The 24,531-nt window shown below is 45.3% G+C and overlaps 2 protein-coding genes across 2 annotated transcripts in view; one reads left to right on the top strand and one right to left on the bottom strand.

The window, feature by feature from the left end:
• The window catches only part of LOC127583130 (solute carrier family 15 member 2-like), a 137,663-nt gene extending 122,129 nt beyond the window's left edge, over positions 1-15,534 (top strand). The window contains exons 19-21 of the mRNA XM_052038912.1: positions 3,774-3,905; positions 6,401-6,508; positions 7,560-15,534. Coding sequence (XP_051894872.1) covers positions 3,774-3,905; positions 6,401-6,508; positions 7,560-7,751 — 432 coding nt within the window. The 3' untranslated portion in view covers positions 7,752-15,534. The remainder of the gene's footprint in view (positions 1-3,773; positions 3,906-6,400; positions 6,509-7,559) is intronic.
• Positions 15,535-15,897: 363 nt separating this feature from the next.
• ace (angiotensin I converting enzyme (peptidyl-dipeptidase A) 1) overlaps positions 15,898-24,531 on the bottom strand; it is a 144,929-nt gene continuing 136,295 nt past the window's right edge. Inside the window, exon 25 of the mRNA XM_052038907.1 lies at positions 15,898-17,764. Coding sequence (XP_051894867.1) covers positions 17,643-17,764 — 122 coding nt within the window. The 3' untranslated portion in view covers positions 15,898-17,642. The remainder of the gene's footprint in view (positions 17,765-24,531) is intronic.

The raw sequence follows: 24,531 nt of genomic DNA, 5'->3' as shown, positions 1-24,531 counted from the left end.
CATTTGATCCATTGATTGGGGGTCTACTGTTTAACACATGTGTGATCCTGTACTGCAGCTTTGTTTAGCTATCCCCGATGCTTTTCCCTGCTTTCCCTACAGACTCCCCACTGAACCAGGGTTGATCCCCTGGTTCAACAGCAATGGTAGAGAGAAGGATATGAGGTTATAGATTGGGAAAGCATACATTTCTGCTGCTGTTTTAGACCAGTTTTGGACTCCCCACCATCACAGAAGCCAGCCTATCTCATCTATCATGTTTGTAATGCCACACACAACCAGTGGAGGGTGTCCTTGGTGTGAAGACGTGACTTTGTGTCCACAAGGACTGTGCGGTGGCCACTTTTACCAATGCTGAAATGGGCAGAAGCATCTACCACAGGTAGGTTGGTGAGGATGTCAAATAGGTTTATCCCTGGTGCTGGTTCACTTGCTGCCTTCTGCAGACCCAGTCTGGGAGCTCTGTCCTTCAGGACTTGGCCAGGCTCAGTCAGTGGTGGTGCTACTAATAGCCTGTCCTCGTCCAACCACATAGATGCCACAGCCAAGAAAGCTCACCAGCACCTCTACTTCCTCAGGAGGCTAAAGAAATTTGGCATGTTCCCTTTGACACTCACCAATTTTTATCAATGCACCATAGAAAGCATTCTATCTGGATGCATCGCGGCTTGGTACGGCAACTGCTCTGCCCAGGACCGTAAGAAACTGCAGAGAGTTGTGGATACAGCCCAGCGCATCACGGAAACCAACCTCCTCTCCTTGGACTCTGTCTTTACCTCTTGCTGCCTTGGTGAAGCAGCCAGCATAATCAAAGACCCCACCCACCCGGGTCATTCTCTCTTCTCTCCTCTCCCATCAGGCAGAAGATACAGGAGCCTGAGGGCACGTACCACCAGGCTCAAGGACAGCTTCTATCCCACTATGATAAGACTATTGAATGGTTCCCTTATACGATGAGATGAACTTCTTTGACCTTGCACCTTATTGTCTACCTGCGATGCACTTCCCTGTAGCTGTGACACTTTACTCTGTATTCTGTTGTTGTCTTTACCCTGTACTACCTCAATGCACTGTGCAATAAATTGATCTGTACGAATAGAATGCAAGACAAGTTTTTCACTGTACCCCGGTACAAGTGACAATAATGAACCAATGCCAATACTGCTGTTGGTGGTGGACATTGAAGTCCCCACCTAGAGTACATTCTGCGTCTTTGCTACTTTCAGTGCTACTTCCAAGTGTGGATGAACAAAGAGGAGCACTGATTCATCAGATGAGGGAGGACCATAGGTGGCAACCAGGAGGAGATTCCCATGCCCATGTTTGACCTATTCCATGAGACTTCATGGGATGTGGAGTCAATGTTGAGGTCTCCAAGGTTACTCCCTCCGTCCTGTATTTCGATGAGTGCCACCTCTGGTGGGTCTGTCCTTTGGGTGGAACTGGATGTACCAGGAGCTGTAATGGAGTTCATTGCACATTCCTTGCACATTGTCTGCAAGGAATGATTCTGTGAACATGGCCATATCAGGCGGTTGCTTGACCAGTGTGTGGAACAGTTCTTCTAATTCAAGTACCAGTCCCCAGATGTTTGTGAGGAAGACTGTGCAAGGTTGGCTGGGATGGGTATGATTTACCATGGCAGAATTTGGTGCTGAGCTCAACGCCATGCGATCTGTCCAGTTTTATTTCTACCCTGGAAACATGTGGTGGCACAGATGCAACTGAATGGTTTACCAGGCACCTACAGAGGGCATTTCAGGCAACCACATCAGGGTGCGTTTGGAGCCAGACCAGGTAAGTTTAGCAAATTTCACTCCTGAAGGGTATTAGTGAGCTAGAGGAATTTTACAACCATATGGTAGTTTATGTGGTCATTATTACCAAGACTAGTTAGTAATTATTTCCACTCTAAGTTCCAGATGACGAACCGAATTTAAATTCCACAGCTTCTGTAGTGATCTGTGGATTACTGGTCTGTGTCATCAGTGTACATGCAGCTGACAGGCACGTAGTGTAGGGAAGGGAAGGAGGGGAGCAGGTTGGAGTCGGGAGACAGTGGCAGGTCGGTGATAGATGGAGGCAAACAAAGAGGGGAAAATGAGAGGCAGATTGAACGAGGCGGGAGGAGGGGAGGGGACGGTGAAGGTTGGAGACAGCTGCTGGAGGGAGATCAGCAGGAACACAAAGGGCTACCAGGTTACTAAACGAGGTGAGACTACAAACCATTGGGGGAGAGCTGTATGGCAGATAGAACCAGAACCAGATGGGGTAGAGGAAGCCTGTGGGTGAACTGTGTGTATAGTTGGTGGGTGGAACCAGGAGGGGGAAGGGGATGAAGATGGGTGAATGGCTGGAGGGGTGGGAAAAATGGGACAAAAATAGGAAGAACCGAGGAGGATTGGAAGGAGAGAGAGGGGGAGGGGGAAATCCCACCAGAGGAGATAAGTGGTTGAGTTGTCGAAAGAAATGTTTCTGTTGCTGAGGGTAGAGCAGTGGATGTTGTAGACACGGATTTTAGTACGGCATTCAACAAGGTCCCATGTGGTAGGTTCACCCAGAAAATTGGGACGCATGGGATCCATGGTGACTTGGCTGATTGGATCCAAAATTGGCTTGCACATTGAAGACAGAGGGTAGTGGTGGATGGGTCTTATTCTGGATGGAGGTCTGTGATGTGTGATGTTCTGCAGAGATCTGCACTTGGACCTCTGTTATTTTTCATGTATGTAATTGATTTAGATGAACATGTGGTAGGGTGGTGAGTAAGTTTGCAGATGACACAAAGATCGTTGGCATTGTGGATTGCATAGAAGATTTCCAAAGGATACAGCGGGATTTAGGTCAGTTGCAGATATGGGCAGAGAAGTGGCAGTTGGAGTTTAATTCGGGCACGTGTGAGGTGCTGCAATTTGGGAGTTCCAATATAAAGGGAGAGCACACAGTTAATGGCAGGATCCTTAACAGTGTTGATGAACAGAGGGATATTGAGGTCCAGGTACATGTCTCCCCAAAGGTGGGTGCACAGGTTGATAGGGTGGTAAAGAAAGAATATAGCATGCTTGCCTTCATTAGTCATGGCACTGAGTTCAAGAGCCAGGAAGTTATGTTACAGCTTTATAAAACTCTGTTTAGGCCCCATTTAGAGTATTGCATTCAGTTCTGGTCACCTCATTATAGAAAAGATGTGGAGGTTTTGGAGAGGGTGCAGAGGAGGTTTTCCAGGATGCTGCCAGGTTTGGAGGACATGTGCTGTGAGGAGAGGTTGGACAATCTGGGGCTGTTTTCTCTAGAGTGGCAGAGGCTGAGGGGAGATTTGATAGAAGTTTATAAAAGTATGAGAGGCATAGACAGAGTAGACAGCCGGTATCTTTTTCACAGGATTGAAATGTCTCGTACTAGAGGGCATGTATTTAAGGTGAGAGGGGAAAGTAGAAAGGGATGTGCGGGGCAAGTTTTTTACACAGAGAGTGGTGGGTGCCCAGAATGCACTGCCAGGGGTCGTAGTAGAGGCAGGTAGCATAGGAGCATTTAAGAGTCTCTTAGATAGGCACAGGAATATGCAGAGAAGGGAGGGATGTGGCCAATGTGTGGGGAAGAGGGATTAGATTAATTAGGAGTCATTAGTTTAATTAGTTCAGCATGACATCGTGGGCCGAAAGGCCTGTTCTGTGCTGTACTGTTTGACCTTCTATGTTGCTGTTGAGTTTCACCTGCTCCATCTTACTTCCATGTTCTTATGTGCTACAAGTAATGATCTTTCTCTTTGCCAGGTCACCATGCAGTTGCACATTGACAACTGGCCAAAGATGGTCTCAGTGCTGTGGCAGATTCCCCAGTATCTGGTAATCTCAATATCTGAGATACTGTTTGTGGTACCTGGACTACACATGGCTTATACTCAGGTAAAGGCTTTAACTTACAGAGGCATTGTCCTTTCTAGTTCTGCTCACATTCTTTCCATCATGAGGCACATTAACCAGGGACCAAGCCCAGCCAGTGTCCTTCCTTTGAGCATCTCCTCTGTATTTTAAGTTTGGGTTGAAAGTTCTTCCTTAGGAAAAAATTGCAAATTTTGGGATTTCACTGGCCCATAGGAATAGCAAGAATCATTCAGCTCCTCAATTCTGTTTGTCCATTTGATTAGTCACAGTTAATCTGAGGTTGGGATCCCTTTATCCACCTTGGTTCTGTAACCCTGGCCTGCATTGTAAATTCAGAACATTCTATGTCACGCTGATTGTGTTCCATTCACTGGGATGGGTCACAGTTAAATTTGGAGACCGTAGATGAAGACCGACTTTTTTCAATTTTTGGCTGCAGGCAAGAAGGATCTCAAAATATTTTTAAAGTTGCAGCTAATTTCTGGACACTTTCTTTGAGGGCAAACACCAAGAAAAAGGGGTTGTTAACTTCACATTTGACCTCAAGGAAAGCTCCTGAATTTTTTTCTTTGGACATATCCATTTTTTTAAAATCCCAAATTGTAGTGCAGCCTAATTTTTTTGAGATAAAGCGATTGCTCTCAAATTTGAGCTGCTCTGTCACTATGCAAGGAACACTTTGGCACTGCCCAGAAAATTATTATCGGGTGGTGATAATAATTAATTGAACATTTTTGAGATAATTCTTTATTTAGGATTTTACTTCAGCATACCGCAGGGATGTATGGGGTGGGGACAGGCTTGTTTTTTGGAGGTGGGAATTGAGTACTAGACAGGTCTTCCCCAGGTTATGAACACCTGACTTATGTACAGCCCGTACATGTGAAGGAGCGTTTGGGAGATCGGTGTGGTGGATTTGCCGGCTGCTTTGAGGCTGCAGGTATCTTCTGCCGGGTAGGAACTCGGTTCGTGGCAATATCTGAATGGTTGAGTTAAACGTCCTGGTTTAACTACACATTACCCTTGGTTGACCTATGTTTTTATTTAAATATATTGCTGGGTGGCCACATTTCCATCTTGTGAACTGTTTTGGTTGCAAATGGTTCTCAGGAAGGGAACCCTGTCGTAACCTGGGGAAGACCTGTAACTGGTCATGTTACAAATCTATAAAACTTTTGCAGTCTTCTTAAATCTTTATGATTAAAGTCCTTCTTCAAGAACTTTCCATTTATGGCAATAAACATCAATAGGAAAGTATTGACGGTGACTTTAATGACCAGTAATAAAAGCAGAAAGCGCTGTAAACATTCGGCAGGTCAAGCAGCATCTGTGGAAAGAGAAGCAGAATTAATGTTTGAATTGGGGAAGTGAGTTAGAAGCATTAATAGGTTTTAAACCTTCCATCGGGAGCAGTGAACCCCATTTACCCAGACCCTTTCCTGCTTCTCCGCCATCCAAGCACAAGTTTATTTTCAATGCTTGCAGTACAAAAAAATAAATGCCTTGGAAAGGTTCAGGGGGTGAGATCCAGGAAACTCAGTCCTCCCTTGAGTATTAGCTTGAACCTGTGGAAGGATTCAGTCTGGAAACCACTCCTTCAATGCTTTTAACTCTCTTCAGGTAGGTTGATGGAACATTTAGTCATCTATATTGATACACAACCCAAGCATGGGCTGTTACAGTGTCACCTTGTGAGAAATGGGAGTAAAACTCACCTTCAGCTGTTGGTGCCGAATGCAGTGAGAGTCTCAGCTGCTGCTTGGACCCACTTCTGAACATTTGGTTCCACTCAAGTCAACAGACCCAATGTGAGGGAGCCCAACGACTGACACTTCACGTTCAAGGAACTGAGGGAAGTTTCTCATTGAAATCCTTTGCTGCCATTGCTGCAGATGCTAATTAAGTCTGGAGGTTAATGTTTTAACTTGGGAGTGATAGAAATACATTTCAAATGATAGGCTTCAGCTTGGCAGATAGATTTTATATTTATTTGGGAGTCCAATTTTATTTGCATTTCCTTAATCTCAGTTCAGATTTATCCTTGTTACTTAAGACACAGAGTTACCAGGATTGATTTAAACTGCAGCAAAATAGTTCACCTGTTGCAGGACTGTGCAGTAGAAGGTACAAAGGAGATTTTATAGAGTGAACACTGACAGGAGATGTTGCAATTCTGTGAAAAGGAAGGAGCCCCTGCTTCATGGCCTTTCTCTATTTGTGTATTTACAATGATCAAAGGCTTCTATACTGAGAGAGAAACAGACAAAAACAATATTTATACAAAGTTTTTTAGGTTTCTGCAATCCTTCCCCTGATGGTGCAGAATCTGGTCAATGGGTTCCTTCACGGCTGAAGTTATAGATGAGGATATCGAGGGATATGAGAGAAGGGAGCTGAGGGTAGATCACCGTGACATGGCTGTGAGGCAGAGCCGGCTCCAGGAGCTGGGAGGCTCCTCTCCCTGGGGAGCAGTTGAATGGGATGACACCCAGGTTACTTGTTGGCTTGTGTTGCAGGCACCATCCTCCATGAGGTCCGTGACTATGGCAGCTTGGTTTGCTACCAAAGGTGTGGGAAATATCATTGTGGTGATAATTGCAGAGAGCACACTAATAAAAAACCAGGTATGTGGTCTAGGCTCACCTGAGGTACAAAAAGATTCGCAAAACATAACCTATGAACTTGAAGCAGGAGCAGGCCATCTGACGCTCGAGCAAACTACCATTCCATATCGTCAAGCCTGATTCTCTGTCTCAGTACCATATCCCTGCTCTCTTTCCCCATACCCGCTTGATGTCTTTTATGTCTAGAAGTCTTCTTCCTTCTAAAATATATTGGCTGACCCTCCAAAGTTTTCTACAGTAGAGGATTCCACAGGTTCACCAGCCCTGAGTGAAGAATTTTCTCCTCATCTAAATGTGATGTGCTTATCTACAGATACTCAGTGCCCCTTATTTTCTTGCCAGAATGGATGTTTCTACATTTTCCCACACCATGCTCCATTTGTCAGCTTTCTGCCCACTTACTCAACCTATCTACATCCCTTCCTAGTGTCCTCTTCACAATGTATTTTCCTACTTAACTTTGTGTCATCAGCAAATTTAGCAACCATATCTTTGGCTTTTACATTAATTGTAAAAAGTTGAGCTCCAGTCTCTGTGGTGGACCACTTAGTAAGTCTTCCATACAGAAAAAGACCCATTTATGCCTACTCCATTTCCTTCTAGCAAACCCACCTTCTATGCCTGCCAATCTGTAGTATCCTTTCCCCTTAATTCCTTTGCCTGGGACAACACAACATCAAGAGCACTCCTCAGGTTTGCTGATGTGCAACCACTGGTCAGGGGGAGCTCCGGCCACTGGAAAAGGTGCAGATTTTGGGCAGATCATTGGGCCTCTTTGATTGAGGAGATGATACTAGTCTCAGTGTATGTCCCAGGGAACAGACTGTGCAGCACAGTGTCCTGTGTATTAAGAAAACTGTGCTGCACACCTGAATTTCCAGGCCCTCTTACTCTAAAGCAGGATGACTGATGGGTTTCCTCCTGGAGCTCAGGTTTCTTCCCACATCCCAAAGTCATGCAGCTTGGTAGATTGTTTGGCCTCAGCAAATTGCATGGTCCAGCTTTTTAAAATTCACTAACACAGGTTTCCTCCTTTCTCTCCTGGAAACAGGCAGTGGAGTTCTTTGTGTTTGCTGCACTCATGGGACTGATGTCAGCCATCTTCTTTGCCACATCAAGGTTTTATAAATATCAACCGATTGACACTAGCAGCACAGGCAAAGAGAATGAATCTGATGTATTGAATTCAAACTTTAAAGCACCTTACTCAGGCAAAGAGAACAGAACTGAGCTCAACAGATAGCTCCTCAGAACACCAGAGAGCTACTCATCCAGAGCCTACCAAACTACAAGTGGAAGTCACCATAGTTTGTGTGTATGTGTGCGTGTACATGTGTGTGTATGTGTGTGTGTGCATGTGTGTGTGTGTGTGCGAGTGTGTGTGTGTGTGTGTGTGTGTGTGTGTGTGCGTGTGCACGCGTGTGTCTCAGTAGAGCATATTCTCCAGCTCCGTTATATTTGTTAATCTGAACCAGTATGTTCATTGACCTCAACTAGGTGCTTCATTTGACTGGAACTTGGTGTTGAAAATAACCAGTGCCATCTGGATCTGATACACCAGGAGTAGACTCTGATGGGACCCAGTGATAGTATAAGCCACAGCAGAGATCTGAGACCATAAAGTTCTAACACTTTTCTAGGCTTGAGATGAATAATAAACTGGATGTGTGCAGTTGCTATGGAGATTTTCAGTATTTTCTCATTTCCATTAGAAGGTAACCAAGGAGTTCCTCAAGGCAATGTCAACCATCTTCAGCTGCTTCGTCAATGACCTTCCCTCCATCATACGTGGGGATGTTCACTGATGGTTGCACAATGTTTAATTTCTTTTACAGCTTCTCAGCAAATGAAGCAGTCTGTGCCTGCATGTAACAAGACTCAGGTGGGGCTGAAAAGTGGCAAGTAATGCTCACACCTTAAAAGTGCCAGGCAATGGCCATCTCCAATGAGAGAAAGTTTAGTCACCGACCCTCAATATTCATCGGTATTACCATTACCGCATGCCCCAACATCAGCTCAGCAGGGTAGATCACCAACAACTCGAAGTTCAACTGGACCAGTTACATTAATGCCAAGGGCAGGTCAGAGGTTGGCTATCGTGTGGTGAGTGATTCACCTCCTCATGCCCCAAAGCCCTTCCGTCATCTACAAGGCATCATCTAGGAGTGTGATGGAATGCTCTCCACTTGCCTGGACAAGTGCAGCACCAACAATGCTCAGGATGTCAACGCCGTCGAGGGCAAAGCATCCTGCTGGACTGGCAACTTATCCGCCAGCTCCAGCATCCAATCCCTTCACCAGTGGTGACCAGTATCTGCAGGGAGTACCATCTAAAAATACATGCAGTTCCCCACTGAAGCTATTCCGACAGTTCCTCCCAAATCCATCACCTGTATCTCAAAGGACAAGGGCTTTAGGTGCATGGGAACACCACCACCTGCAGGTTCCCCTCCAGGTCGCACGACATCCTGACTTGGAAACATATCAGCATTCATCCATCGTCACTGAGTCTAAATCCTGGAACTCCCTCCCCAACAGCACGCCGGGAGCACCTTCACTGGAGGGACTGCAGCGGTTGAAGAAGGTGGCTCATCTTAACCCCTTAAGGACAATTAAGGGTGGCAAACAGATTCTGGCTTTGTTAGTGACGCCCAGATCCCAAAAACGGAATAAATGAGAAAGAGAACGTAAAGTTGCTTTCGGTGCAGATTATATCAACACCTGCAGTGTGACAGCACAGCACCAAGATCGTAACTGATGCAGGTGAGCAGAATTTCTGTTGGAAGGACACCTGAATTATTCCGACAGTGGGGAACACCCCAGAGCAAGTTACTGTTCAAGACTACAGGAGGACATACACTTTTTTTCATTAGTGATAACCCCAAAGTTTCCTGTTGCTGGATTGTAAGTGTATGATTCGGCTCCTAGATAGGCCACATCTTGCTTACAAATCCCTTATGGGCCTTGCCCCCCTCACACAAGGATATGGGAGCAGGAATAGGCCACAGGTCCCTTGAGTCTGACCCACCATTCAATCTGATCACTGCTGATCAGTCTCAGGCCTCAACTCCTGCTCTGTCCCAATTCCCCGTAGCCTCCATTTCCCCAATCTGCCAAGAATTTGCTAATGTTGTGTTCTATCATTGTCACATGTACTGAGATGTGCTTTGAAAAGCTTTTGTTTGTGTGCTGTCAAGTCAGATTGTGCAATACATAAGTACATCGAGGTAGTATAAAGAAAAATAGATTGCAGGATATAGTCTTGTAGCTACAGAGAAAGTGCAGTGCAAGTAGATGAATAAAATAGAAGGGTTCAACTGGGAGATCAAGAGTTCACCTTTTAGCGTAGGAGAGGTCCATTCAAGGGTCTGCTATCAGTGGGATAAAAGCTGGTGGTACATTCTTTCAAGCTTTTGTATCTTCTGCCCGATGGGAGAGCGGAGAAGGGAGAATGGCCTGGGTGGGACTGTGGTTGATTATTTCAGCTGCTTTACCGAGGCAGCGGGAAGTGTAGATGGAACCAATGGAGGGGAGGCTGGTTTGTGTGATAGACTGGGCTGTGTTCACAACCATCTGCAATTTCTTGTGGTCTTGGGCAGAGAATGCTGCATCTGTGAAAATTAGTAAGAGTCACCTTCAAATACCCCCAATGACCCTGCCTCCACCATCCTCCAGGGTAGAGAATTTCAGAGATTCACCAGCGCTTGTGAGAAGTTCCTTTGCACCTCAGTTTTAAATGACCACCCCCTTACCTTGTAACTATGTCCCTTGATTGAGGTTCTCCTACTGGTGGAAATGTCTCAACAGCTACCCTGCCATGACCCCTTTGGATCTTATTTCCTTTGTTAAGAACACCCCTCATTCTTCTAAATTCAAAAGTAACCAGGTCTAACTTCCTTAGTTGTTCACATTAGGACAATCTTCTCATCTCAGGAGTTGAATAAACTACATGTGTATGCTATTGTGTGCTATCACATGTTGAAGCTCTCTCATCCAGCATGCTTGGGACCTGGCTAGTGCCAGACCATCAAAAACCCAGACCACAGAAATTGCCCCCAGTCATCTTCCTCTAAGCAGAACTGTTCTTTTTCGGTAAAGGCACTCCCTGGGTCACGCAAGGGTTTAGAGAACTGTCTGTCACCCAAAATTTCCATAAATCGGAAATGCTGTTAGCCAAGATTGCAAAAGTTGCATTGGTAGGTTACCTACGGGTTAGTACAGATCTTAGTTAATTGTTTAGATTTAATTAATTAGTTTAGATCTGTACTACACATTCAAAACAGATTTAAAATGGGAGTTGCTGGACTCGAGAGTTTCATCCTGAGCATCCTTTTGTTAAGTAAAGGGCCTAAAACAATATCCAGTCCTGCACTTGTAGCCTCAGCAACACCCTGTAAAACTGTAAAAATTCTGCTCATATTTTAAATTCTAATCTCCACCAACAAAGGCCTAAATGTCTTATGCCTTCTGAATTACTTGTTGTACTTGCCTGCTAACTTTTTGTGATTCATGTACAAGAACACCTCGATCCCTCTCTCCTCCTACCCATTTGCAGTGTCTCTCATTTGGATAATAGTCTACCTTTTGATTCCTCCTACCAAACTGCTTGACCTCACACTTTTCTACTCTGTTATCCCAGTTTTTGCCTATCTATGTCCCACAGAGCCCAAATATCCTCATTGCAGCATATCTCTCTACATATTTGCCTATCAATTGCAAATGTAGAAACTCAGTCCCCCTCATAGAACATAGAACATAGCACAGGAACAAGCCCTTTGGCCCGTGATATCTGCGCTGACTATGATACCAATCCAAGCTAATCCCATCTGCCTGTACATGGTCAGTATCCCTCCATCCCCTGCCTGTTAATGTGCCTGTCTAAACACCTCTCAAACGTTGCTATCATATCTGCTTCTCCCACTTGCCCTGGTAGCGCCTTCCAGGGATCTACCACTCTCTGTGCAAAAAACTTGCCTTGTAAATCTCCTCCAAACGTTCCCCCTCTCACCATAATGTTAAGCCCTCGAGTATTTGAGAAAAAAACCGTGACTATCTACCCTATCTATGCTCTCATAATTTTATATTCTTCTTTCATGTTATCCCGTCAGCCTCCAATGCTCCAGAGAAAAAAATCCAAGTTTGTCCAACCTTTCCTTATAGCTAATACCCTTCAATCCATGCAATATCCTGGTGAATCTCTTTTGAACCGTCTGCAAAACCTCCACATCCTTTCTGTAATGTAACACACCTTCTCTGTAGCTGTTAAACTTTATTCTGCACGTGTTATTGTTTTACCTTTACTACCTCAATGCACTGTATAGTGAATTGATCTGTATGAATGGTATGCAAGACAAGCTTTTCACTGTACCTCAATATGTGACAATAATAAACCAATCCAATCCGATCCTTATCTTATCTTATCCGGCAACTGGAACGTTACACAATACTCCAAAAGTGGATTACCAAAGCTTTATACAGCTACAACATGACTTCTCAACTTTTATACTCACACTCTGACCTCAATACCTTCTTTACTGCCCTATCTAAGAAAAGATATGATAAGATATCTTTATTAGTCACATGTACATCAGTGAAATGCACCTTTTGTGTCGATTGTTCTGGGGGCAGTCCGCAAGTGTCGCCACGCTTCCAGTGCCAATGTAGCATGCCCACAACTTCCTAATCCGTACGTCTTTCGAATGTGGGAGGAAACCAGAGCACCCGGAGGAAACCCACGCAGTCACGGGGAGAACATACGATCTCCTTACAGACAGCAGCCGGAATTGAACCCAGGTCACTGGCGCTGTAATAGTGTTATGCTAATCGCTACACTACTTGTTTTGCCACTTTCACGGAGCTATGGACTTGCACCCCAAGATCCCTCTGTACATCGATGCTCCTACGAGTCCTGCCATTTACTGTATACTTTCTTCTTACATTTGACCTCCCAAAGTGCAACACTCACACTTGTCTGGATTAAACTTCATCTGCCATTTCTCTGCCCACATTTCCAACTGCTCTATGTCCTGCTAATCCTTTGACAACCTTCCTCACTGTCCAAGACTCTGCCAATTTTTGTGTCATCTGCAACATTACTAATCAGCGAATCTACATTTTCATCTGGATTACTTATATATATCACAAACAACAGAGGTCCCAGCATTGATCCTTGTGGAACACCACTGCTCATAGACCTTCAGTCGGAATAAAGTCAAAGTCAAAGTCGAGTTTATTGTCATGTGCACAAGTACATGTATTCACAGGTGCAATGAAAATCTTACTTGGTATTGGTATTGGTTTATTATTGTCACTTGTACCGAGGTACAGTGAAAAACTTGTTTTATGAACCGATCGTTCAGGTCAATTCATTACACGGTGCAGTTACATTGAGTCAGTACAGAGTGCATTGATGTAGTTCAGGTAAAAAACAATAACAGTACAGAGTAAAGTGTCACAGCTACGGAGTAAAGTAGCAGCACAGGCACAATAACATCCCTCCACCACTGCCCTCTTGTCTTCTACGGCCAAGCCAATTTTGAATCCAATCTACCAAGTCTCCATGGATCTCATGTTCTTTAATCATCTGCATCAGACTACCATGAGGGATCTTGTCAAAAGCTTTACTGAAGTCCACGAATACAACCTCCATTTCCCTACCCTCATCGATCATCTGCATCACCTCGTCAAAAAGCTCAACTAGTCATTAGTGGAGATGGTAAATAAGCTGAGGACAGTTTTGAACCTGATGTGTTTGTCTTCAAACTGTATCTGGAGTTTTTCTATTCTCTGCTTACTACTCCCAGAGGATCTTTAACTACAAAATCTCTTATCAATCCTCCCTTATTATAGGTGATCAAATCTAAAATTGTCTGTTCCCAGGTGGATTCCAAATGCTGATTAAAATCCCCCATAAGAATTGCATTTCCATTCTCGCACATTTTTGATTTTTCCCCATTTACGCTTTGTCCGACTGTGATGCAGTGATGGACCTATGACACGATGAAGAACCTATGACACGATGAAGAACCTATGACACGATGATGGACCCATGACATGACGATGAACCTATGTCACGATGATGGACCTGTGACATGATGAAGAACCTATGACATGATGAAGAACCTATGACACGATGATGGACCCATGACATGACGATGAACCTATGTCACGATGATGGACCTGTGACACGTTGATGGACCTGTGACACGATGAAGAACCTATGACACGATGATGGACCCATGACATGACGATGAACCTATGTCACGATGATGGACCTGTGACACGTTGATGGACCTGTGACACGATGAAGAACCTATGACACGATGATGGACCTATAGACCACTCCCACCATGTTGTCTTTCCTCTGCTGTTCCTTATTTCCACCTAAACTGATTCCACATTGCAATCTACCGCATCGCTTTCACTACTCACCACCACACTGATACCTTCCTGGGTTAACAACACTATTCCACCTCTTTCTCCATTCTGTACTCTGTGATCCCCTACAACTTTGCTGCATTATGAAATTTCTGCACACCTCCAATTCCGACCTTCAATCACTCCAAGACTAGGGTCTGTGCCTGCAGCTGCCAAGGCCCCAGGCTCTGGAACCCATTCCAAAACCCTTCCACCCTCCAAGCTCTCCTTTCTCCTTTGAGATGCTCCTTAAAACCCACCTTGCTTACCCTGTCATTACGTGACTCATGTTCTCCTCCAATGTGCCTTTGGAAAAGGCTGCCGTCTTAAACATACATTCAAGCACGCCTTTGAATGATGTTGCTAAATGCCCATCTCTCTCACCCATTTTGGGCTGCAAGACTCTGAACATGGGATGACTGGTCACCAGGTGACTACAGGTTGTACGAACTTCATGTCATTGACACTCACAGGGAATGTGTATAGAACCAAAACAATACTAGACACTACAATTCTCTATTTTGCTTCCCATGAGAAAGTTCACTGCTCCTCAGGTTCATTCCCACTTCCCCAAAGAGATTACACGTTAGAGCACAGCATTAACTACCATGTTGCAGCAACATTCCTAAATACACATGCATTCAGGCCTCAGAAAGGGTGTATCTGGGGTTGCATGTGCCCAAGGACACTGGAACCCATTGCTTTGGTGTACATCCAAAGAACCTAGAAGGCAGCAGTGCAGGTAGATAATGTGGTTAGGAAGGCATATGGGACCTGTTTCCGTGCTGTGTGACTCCATGATGAAGTGCCTGATAACAAGGGCAATTCTGACAGGCCAGGGACATGTCCACACTCTGGGGTGGGCTGGACAACCAGAACTGGCAATGAGGCAGTGGGTGATATGAAGCCAAGCAAACTGGAACTCACTCCGGCCTTGTTTGTGCTCTCCCTGGGGGCTCAGTGGTTGGCCGGGGATCAGGGCAGCACGTCTCCTACCCCATGAGCCTCCATGCAGTCAGAAGAGGCAAACTGGGCTGGTTCGAGGACATTCAGGGCACGGCCTATGGGAAGATTGACGACACACACCTCACAGCAGCAGGGCACAGCTAACTGGACAAGGTTGTGTATGTTCAGGTGTGCACAAGCACTGATGGAGTGTTTTGGGATGTCTATGAGAATATCTGTGTGTGCGTGAGGCTGCGTTTGAGTGAGTATGTCTGGATGTCTGTGGCTGTGTGAATGTTGGTATTTATGTGTTGGAGTGTGTGCATAAACGTGTACAGAATTAGTTTGTGTGTGTGTGTGTGTTTGTGTTTGTATGTGTCTACATTTGTGTGTGCTTGCGTGTGCGCATCTGTGTGTTTGTGATTGTGTGTGCGCGCGCGTGTGTGCGTGTTTGCGCGCGCGTGTGTGTGTTAAATCTTCTTTCTTTCTTTTTACAATATTTTTATTAATTCCACAAAGAAAATAAAGAGTAGAAGCATCAAAAAGAGGATAAAAATACTACTGAATATATTGTGTTAAATCACACAATACTTTATGTTAATAATCACATGTGATAGTTAGTTAATGAAAAAATTGGAATAATTTTATTATTAAAAAATATCTAAACCCACTACCGAAAACCGGAGCTGTTATTGACCCTCTGAACAAGTCTTACGCGATTGCTGATGTCACTGGCCCTCCATTACCGTCTGCCTGTTTTGGATTAACGTCTCCAATAATAAAATGACCAAAAGGAACAACGTGTAATAGTGGAGGTTAAGTTGAGTGATTCGTATTTGATACTCGGTACTGATCTAATTATTCTCAAATGATTACTAACATCAGGCCCAATTGTTTGCCTTCTGGCAAACTGGTGTCTGCCAGAGATATTTAATCTAAGCACCATAAAGAAAAATATTCCATTGTAGCGGCTAGCTACACACTATAAAATGAAGACACAGAGTCGCTGGTTTGAAATCAGAAGTCGAATGAACGACAGGGGCGTGGTGTGCCTTTAATATCCCAAAACTCCCCGCGCTACAGTTTCCGCGCTGACGTCACGCGCGGGTCACCTGACCTTCCCGCGCGTGGGCTTTCCTAGCCCGACGATGGGGAAGAAGGAGGGCCCTGCGCCATCTTGGATCGGGGCCTCCGACAACGTTTCGCGATGTCGGGAGCCGGTTCAATGCTGGTGCGGTAAGTTGCTACACCATCAACAATTTTCATTAAGAAAGTCAGAAGACATGGGATCCAGGGAAACTTGGCTGTGTGGATTCAGAATTGGCTCGACCATAGAAGACAGATGGTGGTGGTAGATGGTGCGTGTTCTGCCTGGAGGTCGGTGACCAGTGGTGTTCCGCAGGGATCTGTTCTGGGACCCCTGCTCTTTGTGATTTTTATCTTGGATGAGGATGTGGAAGGGTGGGTTAGTAAGTTTGCTGATGACATGAAGGTTGGTGGTGTTCTACATAGTGTAGAAGGTTGCTGTATATTACAACAGGACATTGATAGGATGCAGAGCTGAGCTGAGAAGTAGCAGATGGAGTTCAACCCGGAAAAGTGTGAAGTGATACACTTTGGGAGATCGAATTTAAAGACAGAATACAAGGTTAATGGCAGGACTCTTAGCATGTGAAGGAACAGAGGGATCTTGGGGTCCACGTCCATAGATCCCTCAAGGTTTCCGTGCAGGTCGATAGAGCTGTTAAGAAGGCGTATGGTGTGTTGGCCTTCATTAGTCGGGGTATTGAGTTCAAGAGCCGCAAAGTGATGATGTAGCTCTATATAGCTCTGGTTAGATCACACTTGGGGTATTGTGTTCAGTTCTGGTCGCCTCATTCTAGGAATGATGTGGAAGCTTTAGAGAGGGTGCATAGGAGATTTACCAGGATGCTGCCTGGATTGGAGAACATGTCTTATGAGGATAGGTTGAGTGAGCTAGGGCTTTTCTCTTTGGAGAGAAGGAGGATGAGAGGTGACTTGATAGAGGTATATAAAATGATAAGAGCTGCAGATAGAGTGGACAGTCAGAGACTTTTTCTCATGGCTAACACGAGGGGACATAATTTTAAGGTGATTGGAGGAAGGTACAATGGGGATGTCAGAGGTATGTTTTTTACATGTAGAGCAGTGGGTGCGTGGAAAGCACTGCCAGCAGAGATTGTGGTGGCAGATACATTAGGTACATTTAAGAGACTTTTAGATAGCCACATGAATGATAGAGAAATGGGGGGCTATGTGGGAGGGAAGGGTAGGTTGATAACATGTCGGCACGACATCGTGGGCTGAATGGCCTGTACTGTGCTGTAATATTCTATGTTCTATGTAACAAGTCACCTCAGCTTCGGACAGATCTTGATTGTCTTCTTGTTACTTCTATTATTAAGGGACGTGGACCAATGTGTGTAAGTTGGAGGGTGGATTCCCTTCACTCAGTAACAAATTGGGTCTATGTACAAGAGGCAGCTGGCCCGGTCAGGGTGGAACAGGTTTGGGCGCCTTCCCCCAGAAGCTAGAGAACGTTGACCTTTAAGATTGTGGAAGTGTTTTGATAGGATTGGCATAGAGGAGATACTTATAGTGGTCCAAAAACAAGGTGCCATAAAGCGAAGGTATTATCAACAACTGACAGGGATGTTAAGAGGAAATGCTTGGTGCTGAGTGTGGTGGGATTGTGGAAGTCACTGAGGGAGGGAGTGGTGAAGGCGAGAATCATCGATCAGTGGTGCCCAGCTCACTGGTTGTCCATTATCAGGGGATCCTGACCCACCTCAGTGACACCCACACTCGATCCCTCCTCCCCCCACTCACTGAAAGGTGTGTGGTCCTTGGAGCAGACTCCTGAGTGATGAGCCCCTGTGGAGAACAAGTCCTTGTTACAAATGTTGTGACATTCACAGATATTCAAAAATTATTAAAAATCAAATTATCAAAAATTAAACATTTAAGAAGAGAACAAAACACTAAAAGCTTAAAAACAAAACATAAGAAAACACAAAACAATGAAAAATGCTGAAATTAAGAACACATTAAAATTAATTCAGTTCATTCCAAATAATCTAAATGGCCTGAAACTTTTACCCAGTGTGACAATGGCTAATACAGGGGGACATAATTTTAAGGTGATTGGAGGAAGATATAAGGGGGATGTCAGGGGTAAGTTTTTTACAATAGAGAGTGGTGGGTGCACAGAACGCACAGCCTGCAGGGGTTGTGGGGGCAGATATGTTCGGGACATTTAAGAGACTCTTAGATAGACACATGAATGATAGGAAAATTGGGGCTATGTGGGAGGGAAGGGTTAGATAGATCTTAGAGCAGGATAAAATGTCGGCACAACACTGTACCGTGCTGCAGTGTTCTATGTTCTATGTTTACCACCCCCTCCCCCAGAGATAAGTCTGTTCATTGAAACCAGAGAGTCTCTCAGCCCGGGATGGATCTGACCTGCTGCAGGTTGAGCAGGAGGTTTTTGGAGGAAACTGTGGGAGGTTGTTGTTCCACCAATAGTCTCTGTGAGGACTGCAACCTCATGTCCTGGTCAGATCATCCGTGGTGGAGAGGCTCAGTCCTTGCATGCCTTTTTAAATGGCCATTTAAAGATTTTTAGCTGGCCCTCCCCTAATCAAAAAAGCACACTAATGCCTCTGCTTCTTCAGAAGGATAAGGAAATTCAGTATGTCCTCGAAGACCCTCACCAATTTTAACAGTGGCATTGTAGAAAGCACTATATCCAGATGCATCAGTGCTTGGTATGGTAACCGCCCTGCCCAAGAGTGAAAGTAATTGCAGAGAGTTGTGAACCAGCCTCCCCTCCACCGACTCTGTCTACACTTCCTGCTGCCTCGGGAAAGCAGCCGACAAAATCAAGGGTCCCTCCCACTCCAATCATTCTCTCCTCTCCTCTTTCCCATTGGGCAGAAGATACAAAAGTTTTAAAGTATGTACCACCAGACACAAGCATAGCTTCTATCCCGAAGTTATCAGACCTTCGAACAGACCTCTCCTATGCTAAAGGTGTATTCTTGACCTTCCAAACTACCTTCAGAATCAGAATCAGGTTTATTGTCACTGACTTGTATGACATTAAATTTGTTGTTTTGCAGCAGCAGTACAGTGCAAAGTCATAAAATTACCATAAATTACAAAAATAAATAAATTGTGCAAAAAAAAAGGAATAATGAGTTCATTGGTCCATGGACCGTTCAGAAATCTGATGACGGAGGGGAAGAAGGTGTTTCTGAATTGGGTATTGTGGGTCTTCAGGCTCCTGTATCCACTCCCCGATGGTAGTAACGAGAAGAGGGCATGTCCCAGATGGTGAGGGTCCTTAGTGATGGATGTCGCGTTCTTGAGGCACCGCCTCTTGAAGATGTCCTCGATGGTGGGGAGGGTTGTGCCCTTGACGGAACTGGCTGAATCTACAACCCTCTGCAGCCTCTTGTGATCCTGTGCGTTGGAGCCTCCATACCAGGCTGTGATGCAACCAGTCAGAATGCTCTCCACCGTACATCTATAGAAATTTGCAAGAGTCTTTTGTCCCACACCAAATCTCCTCATGCTCCTAGTGAAGTAGAGTAGCTGGCGTGCCTTCTTCGTGATTGCATCAATGTGTTGGACCCAGGATAGATCCTCTGAGATGTTGATGTCCAGGAACTTGAAGCTGCTCACCCTTTCACCCACTGACCCCTCAATGAGGACTGGTGTGTGTTCTCCTGGCTTCCCCTTCCTGAAGTCCACAATCAATTCCTTGGTCTTGCTGACCTTGAGTGCGAGGTTGTTGTTGTGACACCACTCGTAGCCGATCTATCTCACTCCTGTACGCCTCCTCGTTGCCATCTGAGATTCTGCCAACAACAGTGGTGTCATCTGCAAATTTATAAATGGTGTTTGAGCTGTGTTTAGCCACACAGTCATGAGTGTAGAGAGAGTAGAGCAGTGGGCTAAGCACGCATCCTTGAGGTGTGCCTGTGATTGTCAGCGAGGAGGAGATGTTATTACACATCCACACTGAGTGTGGTCTCCTGAGAAGGAAGTCGAGGGTCTAGTTGCGGAGGGAGGTACAGAGACTGAGGTTTTGCAGCTTGATGATCAATACTGAGGGGATGAGGGTGTTGAACGCCAAGCTGTAATCAATAAACAGCAGCCTGACATATGTCTTGCAGTTGTCTAGGTGCTCCCAAGCAGAGTATAGAGTCAGTGAGATTGTCTGCTGTAGACCTGTTGTGATAGTAGGCAAATTGCAGTGGGTCCAGGTCCTTGCTGAGGCAGGAGTTAATCCTAGGCATGACCAACCTCTCGAAGCACTTTATCACGGTAGATGTGAGTGCTACCACATTGTTGAGGAAGCTCACTCTGCTCTTCTCGGGCACCAGTATGATTGATGCCCTTTTGAAGCAGGTGGGAACCTCCGACTGCAACAGTGAGAGGTTGAAGATGTCCTTGAACACTCCAGCCAGTTGGTCGGTGCAGGTTTTCGGTACCCGGCCAGGTACACTGTCGGGGCCTGACGCCTTGTCGTGGCACTTGCACTTTACCTGTCTACCTGCTCTGCACTTCCTCTGTAACCGTAACACTATATTCTGCATTCTGTTTCTCTTTTTACCACCTTGATGTACGATGTATGCCATGATCTGTCTGGATGGCATGCAAACAAAAGCTTTTCACTGTATCTCACGACATGTGACGATAATAAACCAATTCTAATACCAAAGGTTGTGCACCATTGTTTGTGTGCACTGCAGCGGAAGTTGGGTAGAGACGGAGGGTTGGAAATGGACGGATGTGCAGCTCGGGCAGTCTGGCTGGTCCCTCCGATTCCACTGAAATCTTTGTGAATCAGCATCACACAAACCCCTCGGAACATTCCCACAAGTGAAAAACAAAGGAAACCAAACTTGCATGTTGAAAATAGGAGCTGGAAATAGAAAATGCTGGAAGCACGTCAGTCTACACCACCATGTCCAAACAAAGGTCCAGATCACAAATGTAAACCAATGTTATTAACTGACTTTCTTTTCAATTGAAGAAATTTCCTGCAGCTCTTTGGCTTGGGGAGGAGGCACCATGACCTGGGAACTTCCTGGATTGGCTGCAGCATCCAGGCAGATCCAAGGAACCCACAGGGTCATAAAATCAGAGCAAACTCATGTAGGAGGAGGTCCTTCAACATTGCATCTGTGCCAGCTGAAATAGTGCTGCTCAGCCCCATCCTTCTCACCTTCCAGCACTGCATCCGTGTCCGACAAATTACAGCTCTTTGAGTACACACCCCTCACCTGTTAAAACCTGCTGAGGGTTCCTGCCCCAGCCACTCTTCTCAGGCAGTGAATCCTGGAGCCCATCACCCCTGGAGCCCATCTCCTCTCTCATCCTTCTACCAATTACTTTCAATCTATCTTCCCTGTTTTGTGACTGGGGAAGTAGGCTATTCTTTTTAAATCTCTGCAGGCCCCTCATCATTTTACACACCTCAGTTAAATCTCCCCTCAGCCTCCTCTGTTCTAAAGAAAACAAGTCCAGCTTGTCAAAAATTTCCTCATAGCTGCAATTCTGGCAGCTTGCTGGTAAATCTCCTCTGCAACCACTCCAGTGTAATCACATCTTTCCTGTAATGTGGTGGCCGGAACTGTACACAGAGCTCAAATTGCACCCTTACTAATTGACTCAGTTCTCGCAAGACTCTTCCTGTTACTTGCTATTAAATTCCCAGCTGTTCTGCTTTATTGAGCTCGGTGGTTGTTATATTGGAACAAGTCCTGAACACTCTGCACAGAACTCTATTTACTTTAGTGGAATGAAAGATCTGAGAAGGTGCTCCGAGAACAAAGTGGGTGGTGACGATATGGGACTCACCACATATCTCAGTGCTCAAACATCAGGGTAGTGGATACGGACTGCACTTGAAAAGAAGGGAAAGAGATGGATTTTGATAGTGCATTTCACATATTTAGGACATGCAAGGGCTTTGCAACCAACAAACTTCATATGGATTGTCATTGCTGTAGTAGAAAATGCCTGATGCTGAAACCACGGATATTCTGAGAAAGACATTGCAGTGTTTAATGATTCAGTGAAAAGTTTTATGATGGAAAACTATATTGAAAATAACCCAGGGGTGAGAACTTCAAATTTAATTCCATGATGCTTCTGAAATGCTTTTATTTTTAGTTTGTTGTTGGTAATAACCATCATCTCAGGAATATAGATCAGCAAAAACAATCTCATTCTATAATTTGCAAAGGCTTTTAAAATTTCCGTTTATGGTATCTGGGCAAACACTGTTAAGGTCACATTTATTTTGCAGTGTGGTGTGTACCGGGAACACACTGCCCGAGAGAGTGGTGGAAGCAGAGTTGCTGACAGCGTTTAAGAAGTGTTTAGACAAGCACTTGAATGTCTAGGGTTGGAAGGCTACGAGCCAAGTGCTGGAAGATGGGATTAATAGAGATAGGTGGCCACTGGTCACCATGGACACAGAGGGTAGAATGGCCTGTTTTCATGCTGTGTGACTCCATGATGAAGTGCCTGATAACAAGGGCACTTCTGACAGGCCAGGGACATGTCCACACTCTGAGGTGGGCTGGACAACCAGAACTGGCAATGAGGCAGTGGGTGATATGAAGCCAAGCAAACTGGAACCCACTCCGGCCTTGTTTGTGCTCACCCTGGGGGCTCAGTGGTTGGCCGGGGATCAGGGCAGCACGTCTCCTACCCCATGAGCCTCCATGCAGTCAGAAGAGGCAAACTGAGCTGGTTCGGGGACGTTCAGGCTATGCACAGCCTATGGGAAGATTGACGACACACGCCTCACAGCAGCAGGGCACAGCTAACTGGACAAGGTTGTGTATGTTCAGGTGTGCACAAACAATGATGGAGTGTTTTGGGATGTCTATGTCCATGAGAATATCTGTGGGTGCGTGAGGCTGCATTTGAGTGAGTATGTCTGGATGTCTGTGGCTGTGTGAATGTCGGTATTTATGTGTTGGAGTGTGTGCATAAACATGTGTACATATGCATGTGAATTAGTTTGTATGTGTGTGTGTGTCTGTTTGTTTGTGTGTCTATGTTTGTGTGTGCGGGTGTGTGTGATTGTGTGTTTGTGTGTGTGTGTGTGTGTGTGTGTGTGTTAAATCTTCTGTTATTGACCCTCTGAACAAGTCCTACACGATTGCTGATGTCACTGGCCCTCCATTACCGTCTGCCTGTTTTGGATTAACGTCTCCAATAATAAAATGGCCAAAAGGAACGATGTGTAATAGTGGAGGTTAAGTTGAGTGATTTATATTCAATACTTGGTACTGATCTAATTATTCTCAGATGATCAGGCCCAATTGTTTGCCTTCTGGGACCTACTAAACTGATGTCTGCCAGAGAAATTTAACCTAAGCAACATAAAGAAAAATATTCCATCAACAAGTCACCTCAGCTTCGGACAGATCTTGATTATCTTCTTGTTACTTCTATCATTAAGGGACGTGGACCAATGTGTGTAAATTGGAGGGTGGATCCTCTTCACTCAGTGACAAACTGGGTCTATGTACAAGAGGCAGCTGGCCTGGTCAGGGTGGAACAGGTTTGGGCACCTTCCCCCAGAAGCTAGAGAATGTTGACCTTTAAGATTGTGAAGGTGTTTTGATAGGATTGGCATAAAGGAGATACTTACAGTGGTCCAAAAACAAGATGCCATAAAGTGAAGGTATTGCCAACAACTGACAGGCATGTTAAGAGGAAATGCTTGGTGCTGAGTGTGGTGGGATTGTGGAAGTCACTGAGGGAGGGAGTGGTGAAGGCGAGAATCATTGATCAGTGTTGCCCAGCTCACTGGTTGTCCATTTACAGGGGAGCCTGGCCCACCTCAGTGACACCCACACTCGATCTCCCCTCCCCACACTCACTGAAAGGTGTGTGGTCCTTGGAGCAGACTCCTGAGTGACAAGCCCCTGTGGAGAACAAGTCCTTGTTGCAAGGCTTGTGACATTCACAGATATTATACTTACATATGCTAAAACTATGTGGACAGTCCTGAACACTCTGCACAGAACTCTATATTCTTTAGTGGAATGAAAGATCTAATAGAGCGCTCCCAGGACAAAGTGGGTGCTGACGATTTGGGACTCACTGCATATCTCAGTGCTCAAGCATCAGATAGAGGATATGGACGGCACTTGAAGAGAAGGGAAAAGGATGGATTTTGAAAGTGCATTTTGCAAATTTAGGAAATGCAAACACTCTGCAGCCAAAGAAAAAACACATAGATTATCAGCAAAACATACGTCAGGCTGCTGTTTATTGATTACAGCTCAGCGTTCAACACCATCATCCCCTCAGTATTAATCAACAAGCATCAAAACCTGGGCCTCTGTACCTCCCTCCGCAACTGGATCCTCGACTTCCTTATCGAGAGACCACAGTCAGTGTGGATCGGTAGTAACATCTCCTCCTCACTGACAGTCAACACAGGCACACCACAAGGATGCGTGCTTAGCCCACTGCTCTACTCTCTCTACACTCGTGACTGTGTGGCTGAGCACAGCTCATAAACCGTCTATAAATTCGCCGATTACACCACTGTTGTTGGTAAAATCTCAGATGGCGATGCGGAGGGGTACAGGAGTGAGATA

This window comes from Pristis pectinata, chromosome 25, assembly GCF_009764475.1.
Source record: "Pristis pectinata isolate sPriPec2 chromosome 25, sPriPec2.1.pri, whole genome shotgun sequence".
NCBI classification, from domain to species: domain Eukaryota; kingdom Metazoa; phylum Chordata; class Chondrichthyes; order Rhinopristiformes; family Pristidae; genus Pristis; species Pristis pectinata.
This window is presented reverse-complemented; position numbering and strand designations above follow the sequence as displayed.